This window comes from Drosophila elegans, unplaced genomic scaffold (assembly GCF_018152505.1).
Source record: "Drosophila elegans isolate 14027-0461.03 unplaced genomic scaffold, ASM1815250v1 contig_476, whole genome shotgun sequence".
Lineage (NCBI taxonomy): Eukaryota > Metazoa > Arthropoda > Insecta > Diptera > Drosophilidae > Drosophila > Drosophila elegans.
The window spans coordinates 4,244,280-4,255,456 of record NW_024545863.1 but is presented as its reverse complement, the minus strand read 5'-3'; the positions used below and the strand labels follow the sequence as shown (position 1 = coordinate 4,255,456).

The 11,177-nt window shown below is 42.0% G+C and overlaps 1 protein-coding gene across 4 annotated transcripts in view; it reads right to left on the bottom strand.

Moving 5' to 3' along the window:
- Window positions 1–361: 361 nt before the first annotated feature.
- LOC108148611 (segmentation protein cap'n'collar) overlaps window positions 362–11,177 on the bottom strand; it is a 43,171-nt gene continuing 32,355 nt past the window's right edge. For 3 of the 4 annotated variants that reach the window (XM_017275691.2, XM_017275690.2, XM_017275692.2), the window contains 4 exons: window positions 6,495–6,932; window positions 6,341–6,428; window positions 2,291–3,549; window positions 362–2,180 (listed from right to left, as the gene is read on the bottom strand). In XM_017275691.2, coding sequence (XP_017131180.1) covers window positions 1,809–2,180; window positions 2,291–3,549; window positions 6,341–6,428; window positions 6,495–6,932 — 2,157 coding nt within the window. In that variant the 3' untranslated portion in view covers window positions 362–1,808. Of the gene's footprint in view, window positions 2,181–2,290; window positions 3,550–5,334; window positions 5,521–6,340; window positions 6,429–6,494; window positions 6,933–11,177 lie in introns of those variants that run through there. The other variant, XM_017275693.2, reaches the window with a different exon arrangement.

Genomic DNA, 11,177 nt, shown 5'->3' with positions numbered 1-11,177 from the left:
GATATTAATCATACTTAAAAGTAAATAAACTCAAAACCAGTTTTTGTATTTTTTAGTGTTTTTTCTTTAATTTTGATTTTTTCTTTGTTTAGCTGAGGAAAAGTTTATCATTTTTAAAGCATACAAATTTCTCATATGAAACATACACAAATATATAGCGACATACAAGTACAGAGGATTGTTCAAAGGATGCACAGAAATCCCGGCAAGCTTTTAGTAGCCATTTATGGACACTGATGGTATCTGCACACCCCTCTAATCAAAATTTATGTTAATAGAATATGCGAAGGATTTCTTTTAATATATTTTTTTTATGTCCGTGGTGTAGTAGTACAATAGTAGGTAATTAGATCAATTTCAATTTACAACAAATAATTTCTTTTATTGAAGTTGCGCATTTTTATAGAATTTCGTATTTTTCGTTTTCGACTTGCGACAATCGACTTTCAAGTGTGCGCGAAATTCATTACAACAATTAAAATACATATGCCTATATTAACAATAGATTTTTGTTTCGTTTTCGTAGCGTATCTGTTTAAGTTGATATCGTATCTGTATTATCTGTACTATCATTACACGGAGCTGTAGCTTACTTTAAAGTTAAACTCTTTATGCTGTAGGACATGTTTAAGAATATTAAATATTAATATCTCTTAATCGCTTATAGACTAAACCGTAACCAGGACAGTTAAAGGACCGCCCTAGCAAGAGCAATTGTTTTTGTTTATTTTTTGTTTCCGTTTCTTTCTTTTTTTTTAGTGTTTTCCTTAGTTTCTTTGTGGTGTGTTAGCAAACTCTTAGTTGCTGTAGCTTAGCGCTGGTTGATTAAATGTAAGATAAGTTTAAGTTATGTATTTACAGATGCTAAGAGCTAGCTCGAAATGATACGCTAATGTGTGTTAGTTTGTTGTGAATGGGATTTTGATAAATGCCTTATGTATTTAGAACGATTTACAAATATGTACCGCTGTGGTAGATCTCTCACTAGATGGTAACTTACAATTAAGTGTCTTACGGGGATAATTCATGAAATGTCCAGCAATATTTTTCAACCTTTACAATCGATTTGTGTGTGTATTGCCTATCATCTATTTTATACAATTTCTCTCTATCCATCATTGTGTTTTCATATTTTACAAGCTAATATTATAGAGATGTAAACGGATTCACCATCAAATATTGTTGGACTATGCGTTGATTATTAATGGGTAAGTCTGTTTGATTGTGAATGTGAGCTATTTACTGATTTACAAATTCATTTCAAGCATATTTGATTATATTCGTTTCGGTTCTGTTTCTTTCTGTGCATTTGTCTGTCAGCTTGCGTTTTGCGGGCGCCAAGAATTCATAGTTGAAGAACTGATTATTTATCACAAGTATTGTTTTTAGTATGTGCAATTAAGTAAAGGGCTTTGCATGCTGTCTCCGGAAGGGGTAACAACTTGCAAGACGAACTCTTGACGAGTCCAAATAATTAATTAATTAAAAAATAAATAACAATCATGCTGACTAAATGAGTAAACCATAAATGGGAGGATTGGTGCGATGGATGATGCAGCTTAAATGAGCCGCCAGCAGCAAGTGCAGCAAATGTTGCCAGCAACACGTTGCAGCTAAGTACAGAAGAAGAATAACCAAGACGCCGCTCAGTAGTACAGGTAACTGTTGTTCAACATGTCGTAGTGATAATCGAACTGTTGCTGCTGCTGCTGCTGTTGCTGCTGTTGCTGCCACTCGGATCGATGCTGCTGCTCGCGCTGGAAGTTAGTGAACCAACTCTTAGTTGCGGCCATTCGCAACAGGTATTTTCATTCCTTGCGGTGCTGCTGCTGCTGACCTCCCGGTTGCTGTTGCTGCGACTGCAGATGATGTTGCTGCTGCTGCTGCTGTTGTAGATGAGGCGGCAACCTCGACTGCTGTTGTTGCTGCTGCTGCGACATTCCGCTTCCCACATGTTGCGCCTGCATTCCGTGCTGGCTGTGATGGCCATGCATGGGCGCCTGGCTGGGCACATGGCCACTCAAACTTCCTGCAACGGCCGAAACTGCGCTTGAGGCAGACGTGGCCGTGCTGTTGCCCTCGGGCTTTTCCCGGGGCAGCAAGTAAACGGAGCCATCGGCAGCCTGTTGCAGACTGTAGTCCGATGGTGAACAGGGATTGCCCTCTGGATCACGCAGATACTGTAAAAGAAAAATACATTAATTTATGTTCTCACAACTATAAATGATAAAACCAAACTTTAAATGTCAAATCATTTTAAAGCTTTAGTAGAAATATGAGTAAAACCAACCTGGAAGACATGACGATGCAGCATGGCAAACTTGTTCGAGATGCGCTTGCGCTCGCTATCCAAATGATCGCGTTCCTGGTTCAGCTGCGACTTCCGCTTGACCACCGCATGCACCTCGTCCTCGAGGGTCAATATCTGGTCGAGCTTGCGTTTGCGACAGTTCTGGGCGGCCACCTTGTTCTTGCCCCGCCGACGAATGTCCCGGATCAGCGACAACTGGTTCTCGCTTAGGTCATACTTGGACAACCGCTCATTGAACTCGTCCATGGGCAGGTTAATGATGTCATGCACCGAAATGGGTATGTTCAGGGATCGGGCCCGCTTCTCATCGCGTGTCAAATGCTCATCCTCCAAGTTGCCACTGCTTCCGCCGGCACCACTGCTGCTGCTGCCGGCACTCGTTCCCTTCGAGGCGGTCTTAGTGGCCACCAGCGGCTTCTTGTCGCGTACTTGGGGTCTGGGCAGCGAGCCACTTCCCTGGGGCAGCGAATAGGTGTGATTGAGTTGGACCAGGTCCTGCGAAGTCCTAGGCGAGGGTCGCACTGTATAGTCCCCGGAGAAGGTGCTGCCACTGGCTCCCATGCCATAAGCCTGGTGATGATGATAGTCCTTGGTTAGAGCCGGTCCCATCGCTCCTGGTTCAGAGGCGACGCCACCGCTGGCCATTCCCGACGAGGCGTAGCCAGCATCGTACTCGTACTTGATGCTCTGCGATTGGACTGCTGTCGATGCCGCTGTCGGAGCTGTGGGTGGCACAGCCGAGGGCGCCTGCTTGTGGGGATCCCGCTTGCCGTACAGCTGATGCTTCTTCTGCGCCACCGGAGGCTGACGTGTGGCGGTGCTGAGCCGCGAATTGTTATTGTAGCTAAAGTCATAGGGACCCCCGTATTTGCCCTGATGATAGTCCTGGGCGGAGTCGCTGCCCTCGCCCCACTCGCCGTCGGAGAGGGATGGCACTCGCTCCGAACCCATTGAACTGACAGCACTGTCGCTGGACGCGTCCAGGCGATCCGTACCGCCCTGTGCTCCTGCACCGCCGCTGGCCAGTAGATCGGCGGTCATGCCCGCTGCTCCAGTGCCCACAACCGAGCCGCTCATTGGGCCCACGCCGCTGGCCGCTCCGTTGACTTGGTTGCCGTGCGGATTTCCCGCCGCCAGTTGAGCCGAGCTGCCGGAGCCGTTGCTGACATGTCCGCTGCTGGGCAGTCCCAAAACTGAAGAGTTGTTGCTAGTGCTGTTGTCCACCATGCGACAAAAGCCTAAAAAGGGAAGGCAGAGAGTGATAAGTTAGTACAATGCGCAGTTCAGCAGCTATTTTATTAAGGAAAAGGTTTATAAGTTTTATCGTACTCCTTAAAGCCTTGAATTTGACAATGCTATTATGGGTTTCAATATTAAACTTATTTACCCACTTAATTGAGAGGAAAAGTTTTCCAGCTTGCCGATTTTTGGGGTGACCCAGTTCACGTAGACGGGGTTTATTAGAGATTCGCTCTTATCGGCAAGGCACAGTCTTGAATCACTCACAGCTTCGATTATTCAGCACAAATTTACGACTAGCATTCCGCTCGAAATGAGGCAAAATATGAAAAAACTGTGCAGTCATATTCTATATTTCACTGGACTTATCTTATCGGGCGATAAGGAATGAAATGAGTGAGTACGAGGAGAAGCTCGTGTGCGTCCTCCACTTTTATTTTGTTTGGCAAATACCTGGTCACATTTCCACATCTTTCTGGGCCTGATAAGAAGGAGTCAGATCAGCTCCCTATATCTAATCAGAGTCCACAAGGGAAAAATGAAACAACGCGCCCAAGGGGCATATTTTTCCGTCTTACTATAAACACATAATCGCCAAGTGCAATCTCACATTATTTTGCGCCTGCAGTTAATTAGTCAAATCAATCGGTAAGCTGATTGGGACAAGCTTTCATGTATTATTTATACCCTCTGTGAGCAAGGTCAAAGCTTAAACCATAAACATTGATGACTTGACAAAATGTAATACTTTGTATGAGCACGAAGTGTATACAAAATACAGTGCATTCTCTTTATAGTAAAAATTTTTTTATAAACGTTTGTAAATTATTAACTCTTATAGCAAAGGGAGATAATATAATATTAATCTTTGCTAAATATGTCCCTATACATTCTTAGCCATGTTGATTAGTCAAAATAGCAAAGGGAGATAATATAATATTAATCTTTGCTAAATATGTCCCTATACATTCTTAGCCATGTTGATTAGTCAAAATAGCAAAGGGAGATAATATAATATTAATCTTTGCTAAATATGTCCCTATACATTCTTGGCCATGTTGATTAGTCAAAAAATCTTTTCCCTTAATAAAAATGGGTCTTTATTGAAATACCAGAGTAACAAAGTTATGTATTATATCGATAGTGCACTGTAACCGAACAGGAGAGTTATCAGCAACGAATTGAACGCAAGAAATAACGGAAACCATAAAGATAACCGTTAAAGCCAGTGACACGTTTCATGATGTGCAGAAACAAGTAAAAAACAACAATAAGAAAATCCAAATTGAGAACGTCTTTGTTTCGTTAACACGTAACCCACTTACGTTCTTTTTTTGAACTCCCGCACCAACCCCTTAGAACACGCAGTCAAGATATTAGCAACTATTCATTTGCCTCTCATCTATGCTCTTCGAGCTTTTTTTAACGTTATTGTTTCGAAAAGCGATGACTCAGCAGTTTAAAAATAGTAAACAGCAAACAGGCGGGCAAATAATAAAAAAAAAAAAAACTTGCTGAGCGGGCATTAGGCAGCGGAGGAGGGATAAGGAGAGGTATAGAAACCGCTCGAGAGAGAACGTTCCGCTGATATCAGCGACAACAACAGCAACAGCAACAAAGATCGCCGTGCGGCATGACTAATGAAAAAATTGTTACGCGGTCACAAGTAAAATTTTAGAGGGCTTTCGCTCTTTTTTTGGCAATGGGGCAACCGAAAATAAAACCACCCCCCAACCGATCCAGAGCATTATCTATTTTTCGGATCTGAATCTGATCACTCTCACCTGTTGAATTGCTTTCACCGTTTTTGGGATGCTGCTAAGTCGCTCGACATCCACAAAATAAAACTCACTGAGCGAACGTATATATATAAATATATCTGCTATATTTTCTACACTGCTGGCAAATGCGTCATTAATTTATCAAATTTGTTATGCTAATTACATTAAGTATACGGCACGTTGCGCGACTATTACTGTGATATATATATATATATATATATATATATATTTTTTTTTAATGCTTTTTCGAGTCGCGTCGGTTCTAATATTTACTTTACTATCGTATTCGATTGTTCGTGTTCGACTGATTTGCCTTCGTCGCGCGCTCGGTTCTTTTCGCTTGCTTTTTGCCCTGCCTCTTGAGTGAGTTATTTTTGCGTTTTGTCGTCTGAAGTGAGTGCCACTCGGCGAAACCTGAGCGTCTGCTCTCTTCTACCCCCGATCGCTCCAACAATCGCTGAACTAATTGTACGAAATTTGTATGCTAATCGCGCAAGAACGATAAACTTTAAGAACTGCTCACCCCTTGAGTTAGTGAGTGCTTGAGTGACTCACGCACGCGCTTTTGCCGCAGTTCGGAGTCGCGGGTCTTGAGTCAAAGCTCTCGCGCGGTCAGTTGAGTTGCTAGTGGGTGGGAACGGGCCAAAGCTTATAACTAATTCAACAGAACTTTTAGGTAAATGAAAAGCTTATCACTGAGCGAAATTTCGGCTTTAGAAGCAACAAGGAAATAAATAAGCACGAGTCAGGTAATATTATAGTCGGGCTAATATAGACTTTAAGTACTTTTATGTGAGCTCTTAAAACTAATTGCCAAAACTTTTAAATAAAATATTTAGAAATTAAATTAATATTAAACAGCATTTAAAATAGATGTCTACTTCAACGTTGTACAAAGGGATATCCCAAAAAAAGTTTCCTATTTAAAGGAACTAAACATTTAAATACAAAATACTTTAAAGGATACAATTAGCTCTCTTAATTATTTAATTAGTTTATAATAACTCACTCTCATTCATGTCCATCAAGTGCAGATCCTCGTCGGCGAAAATAGAGTTAATGAAGCCATCCGTCTGGTTAATATCCGAGGAGGTGTTCTAATGAAACCCAAAACAAATTCGTTACATATGGCTGTAGCCAGGAACATGAAAGATTTCACTCACCCCGTAGTACATCAGATCGTGCTCCACCTTATAGGCGGCTGCTGCGGCAGCAGCGCTATCGGCCTCGTGACTGGAATTGGTCAGATGCATGCTGGAGGTGACCGCCGAACCAAGATTGTGGCCGTAGTGGGGCTGGCCGGTGGGGCAGATGTCGCCCAGTGCCGCGTTCGGGTGGTGCAACATGGCCGCGTGGTGCGGCGGCGGCGGCGGTGGTGGTGGCTGCAAGGGAGCCGCGGCGCCACTGCCATACTGACCATGCTGGCCAGGAGCTGGGGCTCCGTTCGAGGGACTCGCCTGGTAGGAGTAGCTCGGATAGTGGTGCGGATACGGCGACATCTCCGACACACCACCCACCATGCTCGGAATGGGACTGAAGTAGGTGGCAAAGTCCTGAAGACGCTCCATCGAAACGCTGCGATTCAGACGCGGCATGCGGCCCTGCAAGTGGAGTGGCGTGAAGAGGAGAAGACATTGATTAATTCGGCGCTCGTCGCTTAGCTCTTGTTGATGTATTAACAAGGTGAGAAGGGTTCGGAATTACGAAACTTATAACTCAATAACCGATCAATCATCCGCCAGTGGAATTCTCTAGAAACGCGGCCAGACAATAAACCGAATTCAAATTGCGCTACAAGTAACAATCTCCTGGCTGTCAGAGCCGCAGCAACGCAGACTCACACTCAGACTCAAACTCAAACTCTCTGTGTAAGCCAAAAAACGTGCACAATGTATCAGTCTGGCGATTTGACTGCCAGCCAAGCCAGATCGATCAATGTGGAATTGAAATGAAATTCGTATCTTTCGAATTGACAAGTGCTCGGGGTTTGCAGCCCAGTCAGCGGTCTCTTGGCCAGTTTTATTTTCGATTTATTATTTGTTTTCCTAAGACTCCTCTGTAAAAAGCTGGCTGTAAGTCTCTGGTCTCTGGTCTCCATGGCATCTTGGGCTGACTGATGGCCGGGGATCGATCGTGAGACTACTACGACTTCATTAGGCCTTCTTTTGTTATTGTTAATTACCGGTGGGTTTATTTATTTATTCAACTAATTCCGCAGCCAGCCAAGCAGAGCGTGGGCGAATGGCAAAGGTATTAAATTATGGTCCCCCACAACAAACAGCAGCACTCACACTCGAATAATATTCCTCGAACTGCGATCCTTTATCGATTCCTTTTGCGGCACCAATTTGTATTTAATGCTAAATGCCGCCGCATGCAATTAAGATCTTTCAGAGATGAGAGATACCTATATCTGGCTGACGTTGACGCTGATGCTGATGCACTTTGACACTGACATTGCCGATACGGATCGAAAACAAAAATTCCGACAAAAGAATTCTGGACTCCGATCGAACTCCTTTGCGCGTTGACGTTGAGTTGTCGTTTGACCAGCACCAACTGACTGACTAACTGACTGACGGAATGACAGTAGCCAAGGCAACTCACACAGATACTCCGAGATGGATGTGCATTCTCAGCTGTATGGGTGTGGGCTGAACAAACACAACCTGTATCCAAGCATCCGAGTATCTCGCCATGCGCAATGTATCTAATGAATGCCTCAACACGCTCCTGAACGCAAACAGGTAAACCCGAACGGCAGGTAGGAGCCATTGTCGAGCATTGGGCGTTCACTTTAGCCAGTTGCAGTCGCTCTGTGTCTTTGTATCTGTGAGTGCGCAACGCGCATGTGTAATTTGAATTGTCACTGTCTTGTCATTAACTTCTGGTGTTGGCCATTGTTTGTTACGCTTCACACGCAAACAAATCCAACCGCCAACTTAGACACGGTAGCCGATCTCCTTACACACATGTATCAATCTGGTGTGAGATGGTCTAGGGGTTTTTGTGTGCTTAAGAATCTATTCTTTGGAACCTTTAATTCAACCTCAACCGTTACAACGATGGAGAAATGGGAGGGAGATGCATTAGATTGCATATTTGATCGGGGAATTACTATCATTTAATGGTATTTCATTATTACCAATCCTATTAACGGTTCCCATGTTAACTCCGCTAGATTTCGATTATATTCTAAATCGGCTCTTGAGCTCTACAAAAAAAATGACAAATTACAACTTTAAATAAATACTTCACATATTATTTACCTTTCTATCAATCATTTCCTTTAATATTTAAAACTTAAAATTCTCGCTTTTAAAAAATTAATAGCAATTTGTTAATTAACTATTAACTACCTCGAAGCCCAATGATCATTTTTGATCAGTGTAAATTAAACATATTTCGAATGTGTTAACAATTATTTTAATGGAAAGCAATTATTCAACGAAATTAATGCACACAATATATTAACACATGAACATGAGCTCAGAAACTTGAATAAGAAGTGATCCAAAGCGAACAGACAAGAGTATATTTATTATGGCAAAAATATTTTAAGTTTGACGACTTAAAGCTTTCCGAAAATCGTTGTTTAATCTTAATTTTGAAACATATTTCCACGAAATCCCCAATCCATCAATGGCAATATGGGAATCACTGATATTTACCTACGTCAACCGTCTTGAATTACTATATTCCTTGGATTACTTAGTCCCTGTTGCCAACGGCCGGCAAATCCCCTCATCACACCTGAGCGGTAGTTTCGTGTGTTTTTGTCATTAAGTTGATTTATGTGTGTGCACAAATCGAGTCCCATGACAGTCGTAGTCTGAGTTTCTCGGTTCGAGTCGCAACTTAAGCCTCCGCAGCCATCAAACTGTTTACATAAATTGAATTAAAATCGTATGGCAAAAAAATCAGAGGGAAAAAACTACAGCCAAGAAAAACAACGAAGCAAGACAAAGCAAAACAGAGATGCTGTAAAATAATTAATAAATTTTTTTTTCTCTCGCTCTGCGCTGATTTTTCAGCGTTAAGCTTTTTGCAAATATTTAAAATTCACATAATTAAAGCCGTGCATGGCGATTAGTTGGTAAGGGGTGTGGGGTTTGGGGGGGGGCAGTGGCAAGGGACGGACATTAAGAGATAAATTTTTTTGTAATTCGCGCGCGCTAAATGGGGATTTAATTGCAGGGGCTACCGCCGAGCGGCTCAAAAGATGCAATCAAGCTGGGAGGGGAAATCGGAGGGCAGGCACCGCTGCAAAGTGCCACCGAATTCAATAAACACTTCGGCCACATGCGGAAAAGTCAAGTGGCGCATTGCAAGCGACACAAAAAAAAAAACAAAAGCCCCCGGCAAAAAATCAACAACAAAGTGTCCGTAATGAACGCAGGCGCCTCCCTCCTACCGCACACTCTTCTCCTCAAGAGCTTAGCTTAGTGTTTGCAATTAGCAGGAGTTACACACAAAACAAAAAAGTATTTCCACTGATGATAATATCAATAATATATCTTGCCAAATACCTATCACCTTATTTTGAAGTACAAATATCAACAGATTTTTATCGTTTTTAATTGCAGCATATAAATATGAAATATTTTAAGTCGGATCAATCTATATTTTTGTAATCTATGAGCATACTTCTCACTGTGCAACTAAAATTGTAGCTAAAAATTAAGGACAGGTAGTCATACGCACAGAGAAACGCATCATCAGCAATGGCAAATGGCAAATTAAATGTGACCAGGAAGTTGCATAATGATAATTCGTACCAGGATCAAGGAAAGAAGTGCTGGATAAACAAAGCTCAAAGCCGGCTAATGACACATTCCGCTTAACGGTTAGTTGAACAGTATGGAAATCCCCCCAGAGAGTCGGCAAAAGATTTAGCCGACAAGAGTTTTAGAGTTCTAGAGAATCCTGCGAATAACCGATCATCTGGCTCATTAAATGGCTTTGGCAAGTGCCGAGCCGGCAACCCGCTGGCATTCACAAAAACTGTAGAACAAGGACGGACCACATCAAACACGCCGGACTAAGACTAATCCACCAACTCAGGCTGACCGCTGTGGTTTCCCATTTAGCTGCGGAATACGGTTTATGAGTTTTTGCTACCGGCGAAAAGACTTTACGGTAATTGCCGCTGACTTCATGACTGCTTCGCCCTTATTGTGCTGTCTCTTTTGTCAATTGTATGACTGTCTCTTTTTTTTTTTGGGAAGATCAGACAGGTCAAAGGTTGAAGATCGTCTAGTGCTTCATTCAGAATGCACTTGCTCGTATCAGACTTGGTGTGGATGAGTTTTATTGGCTATGTAGAATAAAGGAAGGGATTACGCTGTTGTGATTAAAACCAATAACATAACAAAATTGTTAGGTATAATAAAATATTAAAAATTTAAAAAAAAATATTTAAAAATTAAAAAAAAAATATTTAATCGCGAAAAATATGTGATTATGGTTTTTGAAATACAATTTTTTGTTATTTGACTATGTTGAAATCCGACTCAATTGTGGAGAATCCGGCAAAAAAAAAAAAACTTGGAACCGAAATAACGAAAACAACTGCTAAGTAAACACACAAAAAACGAGAGAGAAGCGGGTTAAGAAAAATCTTTAGAAAACTTCAGAAAACTGAAGAGCAGCTCAGTCAGGTTATACAACCAAGATGGGAGACTACGAGTTATACCTTATGTATGTGTATATTATTTTAACATTGCTCGCATTCTCCTCACAATCATAATTCTTTTTTTTTTTCTCTGTTTCCTCTACATTTTTGATGAGCAGTTACAACAAAAGCCAAAAAATCGTCCAACAAGAAACGGCTTTAAAGTGATTGA